Source organism: Bubalus kerabau, chromosome 20 (genome assembly GCF_029407905.1).
Source record: "Bubalus kerabau isolate K-KA32 ecotype Philippines breed swamp buffalo chromosome 20, PCC_UOA_SB_1v2, whole genome shotgun sequence".
Taxonomy (NCBI): Eukaryota; Metazoa; Chordata; class Mammalia; order Artiodactyla; family Bovidae; genus Bubalus; species Bubalus kerabau.
The window spans coordinates 37,469,288-37,488,766 of NC_073643.1; the positions used below are offsets into that span (position 1 = coordinate 37,469,288).

At 38.5% G+C, this 19,479-nt stretch overlaps 1 protein-coding gene across 14 annotated transcripts in view; it reads left to right on the forward strand.

Moving 5' to 3' along the window:
- MAGI1 (membrane associated guanylate kinase, WW and PDZ domain containing 1) overlaps nt 1–19,479 on the forward strand; it is a 643,759-nt gene that overhangs the window by 368,957 nt on the left and 255,323 nt on the right. For all 14 annotated transcript variants that reach the window (XM_055557176.1, XM_055557178.1, XM_055557179.1 and 11 more), the window contains exon 2: nt 11,534–11,650. In XM_055557176.1, coding sequence (XP_055413151.1) covers nt 11,534–11,650 — 117 coding nt within the window. The remainder of the gene's footprint in view (nt 1–11,533; nt 11,651–19,479) is intronic.

Genomic DNA, 19,479 nt, shown 5'->3' on the forward strand with positions numbered 1-19,479 from the left:
TCAGATTTCTTCTCGCTGTGGGATGAAGTTTATCAAAAGATTGACCAGGAGAAAAAAGAACCGAGAAAACAGGCAGGATAATAATAATAAAAGCAGCTATCCTGAAGTGCTAGCAAAATGTTTCATGCTTGTCCATGTGGGGAGTTAAATGTAGATAGTAATTTCTGGAGCTTCATCAGCATACAGAAATCTGTCCTGCAGCCTCTGTTTGATATCACAGACTCACCATGTATTTTTCTTTTCTGTTTTTTAAGTTCTGCAGAAACAAGATTGTAAGGATAGCAGTCTTTGTACCACTAGGGGAAAGGATTCGATCTCTGCTGGTCTAATGAGATACCACCTGCCTGGAGTCATGTGTGCTGTGCCTCTTATTATAAAGTGTTATTACTGGCTCACTAGTGGAGTGGCAGCATCTCTTGAGGTTTGCAAGAGATGGGAGAAATAGGAAAAAGCTCATTCTTAGAACCTAGTTCCCCAAGTTTTATTAAGGAACTTTGCTGGACTTAGACCTTTAATTTGAAGACTTTAGCATGTATAAAATCACTTGAAGTCTTGTTAAACCATAGATTGGTGAACCTGACTTTCAGAGATTTTAGTTCAATAGGTCCTGAGTACAATGTAGTAATCTGAATTTCAATAAGTTTCTGAGTAGAGCCACTTAGGCTAATGTTAGAGATGATGAATATCCTGTACCCCAAGTATTACACAAAAATTGCTCACCTGGAGATGCAGAACCAACATCTGGACCAAGAGTTAGCCAAATGTGGCCCCTGGGCCGAATCTGCTGCCTACATTTGTAAATAAGTTCTATTGGAAAACAGCTTTTTTTTACATATAATCTATGGCTGTTTTCATACTACAAAGGCAGAGTTGACCAGTTGGACTGAGTCCATGCATGCCCCCAAAGCTGAAAAATATGTGCTGTCTGGCCGTTGGCCCTTTACAGAAAAATTTTGCTGACCCCTGACCTAGACCAGTGCTTCCATGTCATTTGGGGGAAGGCGGCTTGGAAGTAATTCTGTAACTGGCACACTGAGTGTTACCAATTTCTGTATTTTTTAGACACAAGGGTTCTTTTGTTTTTATTTTTATTTTTTTACTTAAATACATACGATAATGGAATTCATTTGTTATTTCTCAACAAGCCGTTCTCCAAATCAGTTTTCTCATTGGAACCAACAGTTTCTCAGAATTAAAGGAAACACAGTTTTCGTAGCCATGCTTCCTCTCTTAATAGAGAGCTTTGAATTAGAATTATTTGAATTATTGTTGGAAACTTTTTTTTTAATAGCATAATTTAAAGGAGAAAAATCATTCTCATATGGACTCTGTAATTGTCAGATGTGTGTTAGTTGCTCAGTCATGTCTGACTCTTAGTGACCCCATGGACTGTCGCCCACCAGGCTCCTCTGTCCATGGAATTCTTCAGGCAAGAATACTGGAGTGGGTAGCCATTCTCTTCTCCAGTGGATCTTCCTGACCCAGGGATTGAACTCAGGTCTCCTACATTACAGGCAGATTCTTTACCTTGTGAGCCACCAGGGAAGCCCCCAGTTGTCAGATCAGTGATACTATATATCCTCCAAACACTGCTGTATGGAAGGCAGTTTGTCAATATGTTATCAAAAATCTTTAATGTTCATACTCATTGCTCTATTCATTCTACTTCCAGGAAATTTCAGCAAAAATTCATATTTAATGTTTTCCATTACAGCAATATATATATATATATATATATATATATATATTTTTTTTTTTTTTTTTTTTTTAAGAAAAAAACATCTAAATGACTGTTAATGTGAAGCTAATAATATTAAGGTGAACCCACACTGCTATTTGGGGACCATTTAAAATCAAGCTGAAAGGAAATGCCCTGGCTGTTCAGTGGTTGAGACTCCGTGTTTGTACTGCAGGGGGCATAGATTTGATCTCTGGTTGGGGAACTAAGATCCCACATGCCTTGTTATGTGGTAAAAATAAATGAAATCAAGCTGGATGAAGGGATGCTGATACAATCTTTTTGGAGGGGATTTTCTGTCAAGAATCTTAAACGTTTTTATACCTTTTGTACCAACATTTTCACTTAAGAATCATGAGAAAGTAATAAGAAGTACAGATAGATTTTGTATAAGGAAGATAAGCACAGTGGAAACAATTTGTATGCTTAATAATTGGTAATGATTACATAGGTTGTGATAAATTGATAAGCTAAAGTACTATGTAAATTAAAAGTATATTTTGAGCTCTAATAGTATATTGGGAATGCTTATGAATTATTAGAATATTTGGGTATGAATCATGTATATCACACAATCTTACGCATCCCATGTTAAATAGGTTCTCATGGAACTCTTAGTTCCACTCAGACCTGTTCATCACAGCTTAACTGAAGCTCAGACACCAAAGTCATTTTTAAGTCCTTTCTTGTATTTGGTATTTTCCTCCATCACATAGGTGAACTCTATCAGTTTCAGCTTTAAATTGCACCTCCTCTGTCCCCTCTGCCCTTCTATTTGGTCATTTCCTTAATCCAGGTCATCTCAGGTCTCGTTGGGTCAGCTTCATCCCATTTCCTCCCTGTACTCTTCACCCCCTGCATGGCTGCAAGAGTCATCTCAAAATTTAGACCAGACCTTCCCACCTCCCTGACTAAAATCCCTTAAGTGGATTCCTACTGAGCTTGGAATAAAGTGTAGACTCTTTCTCATGATCTGCAAGGTACAAAATTATCTGGTCCCTGCTTATCTTTGGAACCTCAATCTGAGCCTAGGCCTTGTCTGAGCTTTATGCTGTTTCTCTAACATTTTAACCCCTTTTCTGCTTCTGGAACTTATACACATGCTGTCCCTCTGCCTACAGTGCTTTACCCCACACTTAGCAAAACTAACCAGCTTCTCGTCTTCCTTCTCATCTTACTATTACCTCAGACCTGAGGCCTGCTTTTTGCTTCCCGAAATGGGTGTGTCAGTCCTGACTCAGGAACTCAATGTTTTCATGCCATGTCTTCTGGGCCCACAGGGTATCTGGCTGAAGGCACTTAAGAAAGATTTGTTGAGTGAATCAACAAATCTGCTCCGATATTTAAGCATATTATAAGTATATATGTATATGTATACTCAGGGCATATAGTAGTAAATGTTAATGGTGATGCAAATTAAGTAACAGTTTATTTTAAACTTTTGGCAGAAAATAACAAAATTCTGTAAAGCAGTTATCTTTCAATTAAAAATAAATAAACTTTCTTTGGGAAGTTTTGTATATATTTGAAATCTTGTAATTAATTTATATTGCTTCTTTATTGTGGTAAAATATACATAACATAAAATATATCATTTTAACCATTTTTAAGTATACAGGTCGTGGCATGAAGTACATTCACTTTGTTGTGCAGCCATCAACACCATACATTTCTAGAATTTTTTTCGTCCTTCCCAGGTGAAACTCTGTATCCATTAAATATTAAATTTCACCAGTAACTTATCTTATTTTCACAATAAGAAAAACATTAGGAAAAATATGTTAATGACAAAGCAAATAGCGAACATATTTTTTGGACAAAGCTCATTTAAACATACATCAGATTGTAAGTCTGACTACAAAGCTAGTAAATTTGTTCTTCACCTTATAATTTTGTATTAGAAAAGCCTATCCTGTATATAGTACACATATACAGATGTATATACATATAAATGTGTGTATATATATATACACATACATCTAAAGAATATATATATTCTTTTCAGATTCTTTTCTGTTATAGTTTATTATAAGATATTGAATATAATTATTTGTGCTATACAGTAAGTTCTTATTGTTTATTTACAATAGTGTGTATCTGTTAATCCAAACCTCTACATTTATTACCCCTCTCTTTCCCTTTGGTAACCATAAGTTTGTTTTGTATGTCTATGAGCCTATTTCTGTTTTGTAAATAAGTTCATTTATATCATTCTTTAGATTCCACATATAAGTGGTATCGTATAGCATTTGCCTTTCTCAGTCTGACTTCACTTAATATAATATTCTCTAGGTTCATCCATTTTGTTGCAAATGACATTATTTAATTCTTTTTTAATGGCTGAGTAATATTTCAGTTGTTTGTTTGTTTGTTTTTTGAGTGTGTGTGCGCGCACGTGTGCACATGCCTGCATCTATACACACACATACACTGTATCTTCTTTATTCATTGATGTACCGCTGGACACTTAGGTTGCTTCTGTGACTTGGCTATTGTTAATATTTCTGCTATGAGCATGCTGCTAAGTCGCTTCAGTCGTGTCCGACTCTGTGCGACCCCATAGACGGTGGCCCACCAGGCTCCCCCGTCCCTGGGATTCTCCAGGCAAGAACACTGGAGTGGGTTGCCATTTCCTTCTCCAATGCATGAAAGGGAAAAGTGAAAGTGAAGTCGCTCAGTCGTGTCCGACTCTTCGCGACCCCATGGTCTACAGCCTACCGGGCTCCTCCGCCATGGATTTTCCAGGCAAGAGTACTGGAGTGGGGTGCCATTGCCTTCTCCATGAGCATAGGAGTTTGCATATCTTTTTGAATTAGAGTTTTCACCTTTTCCAAGTATATGCCCAGAAGTGGGGTTGGTGGATCATATGGTAGCTTTATTTTTTGTTTTTTAAGGAACCTCCATACTATTCTCTGTAGTGCTTGCACAGATTTACTTTTTCCCATCAACAGTGTAGGAGAGTTCTCTTTTCTCCACATGTTCTTCGGCATTTATTAATTGTAGACTTTTTGATGGTGGCAGTTCTGGTTGATGTAAGGTGATATCTCATTGTAGTTTTGATTTGCCTTTCTCTAATAATTGGCAATGTTGAGCATATTTTCATGTGTCTCTTGGCTGTCTGTGTATCTTATTTGGAAAAATATCTACCTAGGTCTTCTGTCCATTTTTTGATTGAGTTTTTTGGGTTTTTTTGTTGTTGGGCTGTGTGAGCTGTTTCTATATTTTGGAAATAAATCCGAAATAGGTTGCATCTTTTGCACATACTGAATATTTTCTCCCATTCCGTAGGTACTTTTGTTTATGTGGAAACCTAATTTCTTCACCGTGCAGATTTCTACTGACAAGCATTCCTCCTTAGAATCTATATTCTACGAGATAGAGATCAGAGCAGAGTTCCCTCATAATCCCTCATAGAGACCAGAGCAGAAAATGATGCTCTGGTTGAGTTGGTAGAAAACTATCTAGCATGGGAGAGCAATAGTTGGAGAATAGCACAACTCAGTTATTTTGGGAATTGTTTCATGTTTAAATAATAATAGGCAAGGTTTGTAACATAAATACTTGATGAAGGAATCATACCCAGAATATATAAATAGCATCTTATCAAGAATAACAAGACAACCTATTAGGAAAATACACAAAGACTATGAACAGGCAAGTTACAGGAGAAGAAATGTTAAAAAGAAAAAAAGAAGATCCAATTTCATTAATACATGGTTTGTAAATACATTAGTGTAACACCAAAATATCAATTCATCTTTATTAGATTAGGAAGATTTTTTAAAAAGATGGGTGGTTTGTATATGCTCAGTTATGTCTGACTCTTTGCCCTCCCATGGACTGTGAAGCCCACCAGGATCCTCTGTCCATGGAATTTTCTAGGCAAGAATACTGGAGTGGGTTGCCATTTCCTACTCCAGGGGATCATCCTGACCCAGGGATTGAATACTTGTCTCTTGCATCTCCTGCATTGGCAGGTGGATTCTTTACCATTGCGCTACCTGGGAAACACCATGGACAGTGCAGGAAAGAGTTGCTGGTTAGTTTGAATGCCAGCGTACCGAATTGGCTCTTGGCTAGGGTCTGGGAAATTGCATTTCCAGAGGGTTCTATCCATTCCCAGAACTAATAGCGGCCTTTCTGTGCTTTAACTGTTGATGCAAAAGATACATTTTATCCTTTCCTTCTGAGAGTTTGGAACTTGATTTTATGCCAGGCAGAGGCTGCCTACATGATTAGTTCCTAATACAAATTCTGGGCCCTTATGTGTAATGAGCTGCCTTGAGTGTCTAATGGGCACATTTCACATTGTTGCCCTGGGAGTTAGAGTGACTTCACTGGGGAGGGGACTCTTGGAAGCTTGTACCTGATTTCCTTTAGACTTTATTGCCCCTGGAACCTTTTCCCTTTGTTGCACTTGTGTTGTACCCTTTTTCCATAATAAAATATAGCTTTGAGTACAAGTATATTCTGAGTCATGTGAATCTTCCTAGCAAATCTTCAAATCCGGGACTAGTCCCAGGACCCTACATACACAAATAATAGCAAATGTTGGCCCAAGTGTGGGGAAATGGGACTTCCCAGCCTTTTGGTAGAAAAGCAAGTTGGCCCCAATGATTTTGAGAATTTAGAGATACCTAGGTAAGTTAGAAGGTGACTACATCTGTTTCCAGGTTTAGATATTTTAAGAGTAAAAAAATACAGTTTTGCTTTTTTTTATTTTTTAAGTATTTTAATGACACTTACTGCAGTATTGTTGAATTGTCAGCAACATTGGACATAGCCTAATTATCTCTGAAAGAGAAATAAAATTGCTGTATTTTAAAAATGGAATATTATACAGCATTTAAATAATTCAAAAGTACACTGATTGACATGGTTAAATTTCTGTCAAGTAATGGTAATCAAAAGAGCAGAGCTATATTGTTGTAAATTTAAAACCACAGAATTCCAGATACATACATATGAAAATATGAAATAGTGGCTAATCCAAGACAGGGTCTAAAGTCCCCCTTTTCCTATTTAAATAATAAAATTATCTTAAAATTAGCTCTGAAACCTTTGGTTGGAAAAAGTTCTGTATGTTGCTGACCTGTGTCCTCTTTTCCATTTGCAAAACAAATCTTGAATTTCACAGAGAGCGAAGATGCTATGACAAACCCTTCCTCTAACAATTATTATTTCATTGGCTCACTGCCCTTGACAATTAGGAGAAGATTTATAGACATGTCCCCCTGAATAATTGGCAATTAATTTGAGATTAGATGCCCAAAAAGTACAGTATTTCTAATGTAATGCGAAGGTTGAGGCTTTTGGCTTATAAATGTCACAGAACACAGAGTAAATGTTAACCGGCAGCGTAGTTAACCTTGCCCTTTTGCACGTCCGCAGTAGGGAGGAGTTTTAGTTTGATGATCATAAACTTTAGCTAGCTTGGCTAGTTTGATTGTAAAGCTCAAGTGTAAACAAAGAGTGTCTATGAATTAAGAATGCTTCCAGTCTCAATGCCCCAGGTTCATCTTGATAGGTATTGAATATGATTCGTAAGGATCTATGTGGGATAAAGAAATACTCTATCCTGAGTCTTCTTTGGATTTTTATTTTGGACTCATAAGGACCTATATGAGATAAAGAGATACTGAATCCCGAGTCTTCGGAATTGCTTTTGACTTAGGCAGTGGTACATTTGGATCCCATAGCATCTTTACAACTTACAGATCAAATGTTAGCTGTCAGTGTGTTTTTATTGCACAGAACTCTGGTCTCCTAGGGGAATATAAATACTCGGTTCTAGGCAATGGGGATTTTGCTGATAAACTTTCTTTTCCTTGTGGTCAAATTCAAGAACGTTTAGACCTAGAAGTAGAGTTGACCAGCATGACTATCACATGTCAGTAATTTACTAGTTGATTTTATTTTCTGAACAATTCCAGTGCAGTGCCAGTTCAGTTCAGTTCAGTTGCTCAGTCGTGTCCAGTTCTTTGTGACCCCATGGACTACAGCACACCAGGCAGGGGTCCATCACCAACTCCTGGAGCTTGCTTAAGCTCATGTCTATCAAGTTGGTGGCACAGTGCCAGGAGTATATTAAATCTGTGCTAAATGTTAACCAGTTTACACGTGTCCAGAAAACTTTAGTGCAGTAGAGTTTTATTAGAGTCCTGAATATTCATTGGAAGGACTGATGCTGAAGCTGAAACTCCAATACTTTGGCCACCCAATGTGAAGAACTGATTCTCTGGAAAAAACCCTAATGCTGGGAAAGATTGAAGGCAGGAGGAGAAGGGGATGACAGAGGATGAGATGGTTGGATGGCATCACCAACGCGATGGACATGAGTTTGAGTAGGCTCCGGGAGTTGGTGATGGACAGGAAAGCCTAGCATGCTGCAGTCCATGGGGTCTCAAAGAGTCAGACACAGCTGAGCGACTGAACTAAACTGAGAGTTTTAGTCCCTTCTGGAAACTCTAGCAGTAGCCTTTGTTCCAAATTTCCCGTGCCTGTATTTTGTTTCTGGCTGTGTAAGTCAAAAGTTTTATGTGCATTTTTTAAAAGCTCATTTTAATTATAATTTCTTATATATCTAATTCATAGTTAGTATTTTGTATGTGTGTGTATTTGGCCACTCTGTGTGGCTTTTTAGGATCTTGGTTCCTTAACCAGTGATTGAACTGAGGGAGGCCCTTGGCAGCAAGAGCTTGGTGTCCTAAGCATTGGACCACCAGGGAATTGCCTATGTGTATTTTTAAAAGGAATAACAGTCTGTTTTTGGACTGATCTCAGCTCTTTCTTCACTTGCTTCAATGGTGGCCCACTCTAGTGATAATCTCCATCTTTTATTAAGTGCTTTCTCTTCGCCAACTACTGTCTGAATCTCATTTAATCTTTACAAGTCTTGTATTAGAGCTACCGTTACATCAGTGCTCTGTTTTCATAAATGAGAAAAGTGAGGTTCAGAGATTAAGCAAGGCACTTGGGTTCGCCAGCTAATAAAGAGTAGAACCAGGATTCACACACAAACCTGTCTGTCTCAACCACCAAGATTTACTCCACTCTTCTTTCAGTTTCTCTCTTTAACAAGAAATTGAAAACTAAGCATTTAGAACAGTGCCTACCATATAGTCTTTCGATAATTATGTACAGTTTAAACTTTTGAAATTGATTTTATGATAGTACAATTTCTATACTATAAAATGTCTCCGTTTAGATATACTATTCTGTAAGTTTTGATAAATGTGTAAACCTGTGTTATCACTAATACAATTGAGATATACTGCATTGGAATCCCTGCCCCCGCCACCACCACCACCAAGTTTCCTTTTGATTTCCCTGTTTAAAAAAGTTTTTGTCTTGATATCAGTGTTGACTCTCAGGAAGTCATAAAAAATAGTTCAGACTTCTTGCTTATCCTTCACCCTGCCTCTTCCAGTGGTAGCATTCTTATGTAGCTATATAGTACAGTTGCAAAACCAGGAAATTATAGGTATACTCTATAGATTTTATTCCCTATGTGTTAATCTCTGCCTGTTCTCACTCCAGGTAGCTGCTGAACTGTTTTCTGTCATTGTAGATAGGCCTGCTGTGAAGCTTTATATATAAGTGGAATCAGATAATATGTTGTCTTTTGTGTCTGGCTTCTTTTGCTCAGCAAAATGTATTTGAGATTCATCAATATTCGTGATTTGTATCTTTTAATTGTTGTGTAGCATCCTGTTGTTTGAATATAATACAGTTCCCTTATCCATTCAATGTTGATAATCATTTGGATTGTTTCCAATTTGGGGCTAGTATATAATGAATGAAGTTGCTGTGATGATTCATCTGTAAGTTTTGTGTTTATATGTGTGTACTTGTTTTCACTTCTCTTGCATAAATAACAGTGGAATTGGGTCATTTGGTTAGTGAAGATTAGTTTATAAAATACTGTCAAGTTGTTTTCCCATTTTAGACACCCACTAGCAGTATATTGCCTGGAATATCCCATGGACAGAGGAGCCTGGTAGGCTATAGTCTATGGGGTCGCAAAGAGTCAGACACGACTGAGAGACTTCACTTTCACTTTCACTTAGCAGTATATAGGAGTTCCTGTTGCTTCACAGTCTTGCTAAAACCTAATATTGATTTTTCCATTGTGGCAGGTATGTAGTAGGATCTCACTATGACTTTAATTTGCCTTTCTCTAATAATTAGCGATATTGAATATCTTTTCATATGCTTAATGCACAATTGTGTATATTTTATAAACTATATATTCAGACCATTGTGGGGAGGTGGGAAATGTGTGTGTGTGTGTGTGTTCTTATTTAATAAATATTTGATGAATAATTGAATGACCTGAGATAGAGCTATGTATTTTTCTTTTGGCCACTTGAAATCTTAGGTGTACTACAACTCAAATAAAGTAGTTCAAATTGAGTTTCATTAGTCTATTTTAAAATGATCAGCTATAATAGGAAATCTGGTTTAGAATATGATACTAAAATAAAGATCAGTAATTCCTCTCCTAGGCATCATAGCATCTTCTTAACCATCAAACTTTCATCCTCATAACTTGCTCTTTTTGACCATGGGAAAATTATCTTCTGAAGACGTGAATTTTGTGGTTCACACGAATACTGCATTGTTTCTCTATTGCTAAAAATGCTCTTACCTAATTTTTATCTTGTCTAAGAACGGAAGGACAATCTTAGCCTTGTTATTTTTAGCTGTCACTGAAGCAGTTTTCTCCATTAAGAATAAGTGTTAGCTATGTTGATCTGTAACCCATCTGCTGATCATGTAGACTATAATTTGTGTTTATAATTTTTTTTTAAAGTTTGGTTACCTTCTTCTTTCTGTGATACATTTTGTAATAATATATTTTTTAAGCTTCTGTTTAGGTCTGTTAACTGTAGAGAATTAAAAAGAAAGAAACACATAGACCAGCCCAGATAACTATTGCTTAAGCAACACCAATTAAAAAAAAAATGTGTTTAGTGATTATAAATCAACACAGAATAGTAAGATCTATATATCTCTTTCTGTCTGTATAATGAAGAGTGACGTCTCCTCTTTTATTTCCCAAACTCAAGTCCTTCTTCCTAAAGGAGACTGTTGTTAAAACTTTTTGGTGGTTCCTTCCATTAATACATGGTCTCTCCTTTTCTTTATTCTTCTCACATAAAAGGTCAGATGATAGTTACCATTCCACATATTTTCCTGCAGTTCCAGCACATGAAGATCTAGCTTTTGTAGAGTAGTTATTATGCAGATGATAGTTTTACTTAGTTGATTCCTGATGGTTGTTTCCAGGTTTTTTTTGTGATTATTTTTATTTATTCACTGCTACAAAAATGTTTTAACGAACAATACTGGACATTTGGGCAGACTTTTGCAAGTATAGCCATAGAGTAAATTTATTCCGGTTGAATCCCTAGTCAAAGAGCATTTTATAATTTGTCAGCTATTGCTAGATTGTCCTTTGTAAGATTTCAGTAATCCACTTTCCATCTAATAACGTTTGCAAGTGTCTACAATACATATTTTAAATGTAATAGCCTCTTTTGAATTCTTTGTTGTTTGATTCTCCTAGTATTATGTGAATTGGGATCCCCAAATTAATATTGTTTCAGTGCTGTTTTATCTTTATTACATTCCTGCTTGCTTTTTCCCCTGCGTAGGAAAACCTAAACTTAAGTCTTCCTGATGACAGAGGGTAGCAGACTAGAATGGCTTCTTGTGGCTTTCCTATATATGGCTGCTCAGTCTCTAGGAAACCTGATGTTTGATGCCTTCTGTTTTATATATTTCCTGTAGGAGGAAAGCTGAACAAAGACCTGCGACATTTTCTCAATCAGAGGTTCCAGAAAGGGTCGCCTGATCATGAGCTCCAGCAGACCATAAGAGATAACCTTTACCGCCATGCTGTGCCTTGTAAGTAGCCAGTTTGGGACATCTTACTGCTGGTGGGTGTGTGAAAAGTTGAGGGAAGACAAACAATAGCTGGTTCTGGAATACTTGGCAATTTGCTCATTTAGTGACTCCCTAAGTGCAGGGAGTCCAAATTGACAATGTGGGACTAGCAATCCAGTGGTTAAGACTCTGCACTTCCAATGTAGGGGGTGTGAGTTCTATCCCTAGTCAGGACACTAAGACCCCACATACTGCAAGGGGAGGCCAAAAAATGGCGAAACAATTGAAAAACAAGCAAAAAAATTGACAGTGAGACAGAGTACTAAACCAGGTGAATTACTTGGTTTTTCAAGTTCTGGCTTGAATATGCCAGGCAAATTATTTATCCTTTGTAAGGGCATGTTTTCACAGTAGTGAAAAAGACATCTCACTCTTACTAACTTTACAGAACTGTTAGAAAGTCAGAGGAGTGACTTTTGTCATGTGTTTGTATCGTATGGGCACGGTGTAAGCCTCATACACGTTAACCATTTTTGGTATGAGTGGAGAGGACCAGGCCAGAGGCCTTCAAACTGACCTCTGAGGATTTCAGTAGGTCTCTGGTGGCCCTCAACAAAGGGAATGCCTCAGTGAACTCTCTCTTCCCACCTTAATGAGATTCATAAATCATGATTTCATGTATGATTTCCTTTGGAGAAAGCCTCTGTGATTCCACAGATTAAAAATCCCAAAGTTCCAAACCTATTCAGTTCAGTTCAGTTCAGTCTCTCAGTCGTGTCCGACTCTTTGCGATACCATGAATTGCAGCACGCCAGGCCTCCCTGTCCATCACCAACTCCCGGAGTTCACTCAAACTCACGTCCATCAAGTCGGTGATGCCATCCAGCCATCTCATCCTCTGTCATCCCCTTCTCCTCCTGCCCCCAATCCCTCCCAGCATCAGACTCTTTTCCAATGAGTCAACCCTTCGCATGAGGTGGCCAAAGTACTGGAGTTTCAGCTTTAGCATCATTCCTTCCAAAGAACACCCAGGACTGATCTCCTTTAGATTGGACTGGTTGGATTTCCTTGCAGTCCAAGGGACCTATTAGATAAGTCCAAATCTGAGAAAGCAAGATAATAGAACATAGGGACTATGACATTGGGAATTTTGTGGTTAAGGGAAAGAAGGAAGGGAGGAGGGAATCAGCCTACCAGATCATGAGGTTTAACCATGCTCTATCAGACTACATTCTCATCCAGCTCATTATGAGATGAGAATCCTGGGAAGATGTGTGATTATTTACCTTCATTCAAAATAGGAAGAGAAAAAGAAGAAAATAAGAAGAAAGAATGATTTTTATTTTATTACTTGGGAGTTTTCTTTTTTCCTGTTATCCAGTCCGTCAAAATTTTATAATTAAAAAAAAATTTTTTTAATCACCTAAAAAAAGGAGGACAAATTTGAAGTTCAAGGTACTCTGCTTATTGTTCTAATTCATTTGCTATGGATGGTTTTCTTTAAAAGAAGTAATGTTTTTCCAGTGATGTGCTCGAGTGCTAGTGTTTCCTCATACTACTGCAAAATGATGAACAGAATTGATTTCAGGCATGCAGTGGTTCTGCAGGGACTTAGACTGGAAGCGTAGCTGGGGACCTTTAGCGATCAGATTTTAGAACAGACCCTGCCTTCCATTTCACCTATTCATAAAGCCAAGACTCCAAGAGTAAGAGACTGAGTTGACTGCAAGTGACTTGGGTCAGTGCCCCAAAGTTGCCTCTCTTAGAGCTGCATTTGACAGAGAAGATATGATCATGCATTAATGTGAATCTCTGGCCCCCAGTTCTTTTAATTTTTGCCTTATTAGTATTGAAAGCCATAATCCTAATAATATCCTAACTGTTCCTTACACTTGGATTAATAATAATACTGATGATAATACCTATGGTTACTCACATGAATGGGCAGGGATTGCCTTTCTATTTTTATAGAAATAAAGAAATCAAGACAGGAAGGTAAGGCCAAAGGTGACCAGGGTTTCAAGCCATTGTCCTACCTCTGATATACTGTCTCATTTTACACTTAGATTAGCAGCCCTTTGAGGTTTAAGTTCCCAGTACCCATTTTCCAGATGAGGAAACACAGTCACAGAGCAATCAAGTACCTGTTACATGGCAGATCCAGGGCTTTGGGACTTGTAAGCCATCCAGGGCTATTTCTGTAGCTCGACCGTTGCTGCCTCCGAAGTTCTAGTAAGCAGGTTGGATGCAATTTTGCATAATTCAGTAATTGCAGAATCATGATTGTTCTCTGTGTAATTTTTCCCCTACTCAGATTCCAATTTAAGAAATGGGGAATGAAGCAAATGAGCACACCATTTCTTGACGCATCTGTGGTGTTACTATGGTTACATTTTGGCAAGATTTTCCGTTTATTTTTTCCAGTGATTTATTGGACCTGACTGTGAGCTAAATGGCTTGATTTTAAGCTTATCACTCTGTAGGAATTGGGGGAAAAATGACCTCAGCCTTTTAAAAAACAGTGGAAAATAATATTTTGTCTTTGCTTATATAGAGCCAATGGTATTGATGTTTCATGTCTATGAAACCAATAAATCAGAAACTGAGAATGTGGAGAGAGATTTTTTTTTTCACTACAGAGAAAACAGGTAACATTTCATTTTATATTTCCTGCACAAAACAGGAAGGAAACTCTGAAGAGGTCTGTTTCTGAATCTGGCGCAGTGTGTGTGCCTTGGAACAGGGATCACATGGGATTTGGTTATGGACTTAGATGACTGGGGCCACATGTGTGTTTATTTTGGTTCTTTGGCCCATGTGACTGATAGAGCAGAACTCAGTACCAAGCTGTTGTGCTCATGGGTGAGGAAGCCCTGGATTGAGTCACGGATCTTCCCAGTGATGTTGTTGACTGTGCCACAGGGAAATGAACTCCTGCAATCTATATTTTCCAGAACTTCCTGCTGCCGATATTTCAGTAACTTTGGTCTTTTGAGAAGGGATGATCTCATGAACAGGTGCTTGCGAGCTGGGGTAGACTTCCTTTTCTGTACATTTTAGGAGGCTCACATGTCACAAGAAATGAACAGATAAGGCTGTTTGTTCTCAAGTTTGTTTTAGTGTTACCATAGTGTAGTAGAACCTTCTGGGCACCGTGATGGGTTTTGCCATTCAGAATTCCATTTTATCCTAGTTTTTTGGCAAAGACAGTGTAAGTTTTGCATCCGTATTTTCGGGTAAAAAAATGAAGTAACAAATGTAGTTTCCTCAAAATCATACCAGTTCTAATGCCGCATTTCTCACTTCTCATCCAGTGAAAAGTGGCTTTATTGAAATATAATTCATATGCAATTTACCCAGTTAAATTGTTCATTTAGTGCTATTTTCGCTATAGTCATTATTATTTTCTACTCCTCTTTTGTTTTGATTCAAAAACATTTTATTCCATAGTATGAAAAGGGTCATCATAGATAAAATTTAATTATATTATCATTGAAAATTATTCATTTCAGTTCATTTGCTCAGTTGTGTTTGACTCTTTGTGACCCCACAGACTGCAGCACACCAGGCTTTCCTGTCCATCACCAACTTCTAGAGCTTTCTTAAACTCATGTCCATGGAGTCGATGATACCATCCAACCATCTCATCCTCTGTCATCCCCCTTCTCCTCCTGCCTTCAATCTTTCCCAGCATCACAGTCTTTTCTAATGAGTCAGTTTTTGACATCAGGTGGCTAAAGTATGGAGCTTCCACTTAAGCATCAGTCCTTCCAATGAGTATTCATGAGGAGTTCATGATCTGAGCCACAGTCAGCTCCCAGTCTTGTTTTTACTGACTGTATAGAGCTTCTCTATCTTTGGCTGCAAAGAATATAATCAATCTGATTTTGGTATTGACCATTTGGTGATGTCCATGTGTAGAATTGTCTCTTGTATTGTTGGAAGAGGGTATTTGCTATGACCAGTGTGTTCTCTTGGCAAAACTCTATTTGCCTTTGCCCTGCTTCATTCTGTCCTCCAAGACCAAACTTCCCTGTTATACCAGGTATTTCTTGACTTCCTACTTTTGCATTCCAGTCCCCTATGAGGAAAGGACATCTTTTTTGGGTGTTAGTTCTAGAAGGTCTCATAGGTCATCATAGAACCGTTCAACTTCAGCTTTGTCAGCGTTAGTGGTTGGGACGTAGACTTGAATTGCTGTTATACTGAATGGCTTGCCTTGGAAATGAACAGAGATCATTCTGTCATTTTTCAGATTGCTCCCAAGCACTGCATTTCAGACTTTTGTTGAGTATAAGGGCTACTCCATTTGTTCTAAGGGATTCTTGCCCACAATAGTAGATAGAATGGTCATCTGAATTAAATTCACCCATTCCGGTCCATTTTAGTTCGCTGATTCCTAAAATGTCGACGTTCACTCTTAAAATGTCCTGTTTGACCTCTTTCAATTTACCTTGATTCATGGACCTAACATTCCAGGTTTCTATGCAATGTTGTTCTTTACAGTATTGGACTTTATTTCCATCACTAATCACATCCACAACTGGGCATTGTTTTCGCTTTGGTTCTGTTTCTTCATTCTTTCTGGAGTTATTTTTCCACTCTTCTCCAGTAGCATATTGGGCACCTACCGACCTGGGGAGTTCATCTTTCAGTGTCGTATATTTTTGCCTTTTCATACTGAAAATTACTACCGCTCCCCCCCTCAAATTACTGTGGAAAAAGAGAACTAGATGCAGAATGAGTCAGAAGCCTTGGTGTAAAATATGAGGGCTGTTCTATAACTGGTCAGCTTGGTCAGATAGCCTCTCTGAGTCTATCTCTGTTTTTTTTTTTTTTTCTTTTTCTTAAATCTCTAGTAAAATGGAACTAGAAATATCTATCTCCAACATTGTCTCACCAAACACTGACAGCAGCCCCAAGAGATGGATCCATTGGAGGAGACAGAGGCTCAGAGAGGTTGCTTCGAATCACACACTTAGCAAGAGCAGGGACAGGGTTTAACCAATTCTCTAACTCCTGTACTGGGTATAATTGACAGTAATGTGATTAGAGAAACCTGTTTGCAGTTCAAGAAGCAACTGTTAGAACTGGACATGGAACAATGAACTGGTTCAAAATTAGGAAAGAGTATGTCAAGGCTGTGTATTGTTACCCTGCTTATTTAACTTATATGCAGAATACATCATGTGAAATGCTGGGCTGAATGAAGCACAAACTGGAATCCAGATTGCAGGGAGAAATATAAATAATCCCCAATATGCAGATGATACCACCCTTATGGCTGGAAAGCAAAGAGGAACTAACTAAAGAGCCTTTGATGAGGGTGAAAGAGGAGAGTGAAAAAGCTGGCTTAAAACTCAACAATCAAAAAAATAAGATCATGGCATCTGGTCCTACCACTTCATCACTTCATGGCAAATAGATGGGGAAACAATGGCACTGTTATTTTCTTGGGCTCCAAAAGCACTGCAGATAGTGACTGCAGCCTTGAAATTAAAAAACGCTTGCTCCTTGTAAGAAAAGCTATGGCAAGCCAGAACAGCATATTAAAAAGCAGAGGCATTAATTTACCAACAAATGTTTGTCTAGTCAACACCGTGGTTTTTTTAATAGTCATGTATGGATGTGAGAGTTGGACTATAAAGAAAGCTGAGCCCTGAAGAATTGATGCTTTTGAACTGTGGTGTTGGAGAAGACTGTTGAGAATCTGTTGGACTGCAAGGAGTTCAAACCAGTCAACCCTAAGGGAAATCAATCCCGAATATTCATTGTAAGGACTGATCTGAAGCTGCAATTCCAATACTTTGGCCACCTGATGCGAAAAGCTGACTCATTAGAAAAGACCCTGATGCTGGGAAAGATTGAGGCCAGAGGAGAAGAGAATGACAGAGGACCTGATGGTTGGATGGAATCTCTGATTCAATGGACATGAGTTTGAGCAAGCTCCTGGAGATGGCGGTGAACAGGAAAGCCTGGCATGCTGCAGTCTATGGGGTCGCAAAGAGTCAGACACGACTGAGAGACTAAACAACAACAATGTGATTAGAGCAGTATACCATGGACCACTGAGATTGAAAGAAGAAAGAAAGAAAAACATCACTGTTGAATTATAAATATTTAAAATCATAGAGTTTTGTCTTGGGGGTGGGAAGCTAGAGAAGTCATTGTATCCAAGAAATAAACGTCTTCTCTCTGATTTTCATGTATTTCACTGATGTGTAGTATTGAATTTTAATAACTGCTTAATGATTATTCAGCTTTTAAAAAATCACTGTAGGAATCTCTTGAGATATATCAGTGGTCTACTCATGGAAAACCACCTTAAGATAAATGGATCTTTTAAAAAAGAATTTTTTAAATTTTCAGCTGTCCTGGGTCTTCCTTGCTGCTTGAGCTTCTCTAGTTGCAGTGAATGGGGGCTATTCTGTAGTTGGAATGAGCAGGCTTCAGTGGTTATATCTCAGTAATTGTGGTTCCCAGGCTCTAGGGCACAGGCTCAATGGTTGTGGTGCACAGGCTTAGTTGCTCCTCAGCAAGTAGGATCTTCCTGAACCAGGAATCCAATCCGCAGGCGGATTCTTTACCACTGAGCTACAGGGGGAGCCCCAATAAGTGAATTTCAAATGCATGTAAACATCATCAGTGTTGCTGACTTCTGTCATTCCTCAGAATCATCTGGATAATATTTCTGTCTCCTGCCCCTCAAATCCTGCTTACATTCCCAATGCCCTTCCCCTAAATTCTTTAGTCATAACAAACTTCGTCCATTTCTCAAATATGCCTGATATCTTCTTATAACTGGGTATAAATTATTGTCTCTTTTCTCTCCATCTTTCCATCTAACCAGTTCATAAGCTTCTTGTAAGCTTTAGTCTAGATGCCACTACCTCCAGGAAGGCCTCCATAGATTATGCCCATTGCCTTCCTCACTGCTCCCACAGCCCCGCCACCCCATTTGACCACATACCCTGCCTGCTGTATATCTCTCTGTTCTTTTAGAATCCTACTCTTCTGAGGCCAGCGACTGGATCTACCTCAGTGATCAGCCCACACCTGGCTGGCTGAGTTCCTGGAGCATGGGATAAATATCTATTGATTGAAAGAACTGATGAAGAAATGGATAGAGACTGTCTTTGTTTTTCTTGTTTTATTATTTTTTTTTTCATTACTTAACATTTGGGGGAATCAGCAGAGCTACTCTTGACATAAAACTCTCAGAATAAAGGGCAGCTCAGCGGCTTGAGCTCCGAGTTGGCTGATGAAGACTCCACTGATTACATGACTGAGAATCTAAACCCAGAAAGTCCAGGTTCCTGGTGAGCTTGGAGCTGGAGTGCCCATTCACAGCTCCTCCTAATTACAGTCTAGATATCACTGCACTTCCTGCAGTGATAGCCGTTCTGCTTTATGACTTCTTGTCTTAGCTGATGTGACAACATCTGAGATTCTTGCTTTGGAACTGCTTCTTTGCCCGTGAAGATAAATGCGTTACCTGACAGGGCTTGTCATTTACTCTACTGCTGCTATCAAAACGAGATACAACTCATCTAGGAGTCTCAGGGCTCTGGAATGCCGAAGTCCACCCCTCCTGTTCCTTCTCCCTTCTCTGGGCTCAATAGTGATTGAACACATCTTTCTTTTCAAGCAGAGGTCATTTGAAAGAGGAAAGGATAAGTCAGTTTTTTCTGTAGCTTAACATGTTGATCAAGGCTCTCCCTGATACTGAGATCATTGCAACCTGTAAGAGGCATTGATTATTGACTTAAAGGAGTTTACAAAGGAATTAAACAACTTTGATCTCTAAGATTATTTAAATCTAATGTGGTAAACATAGGTGATCCTGCTTT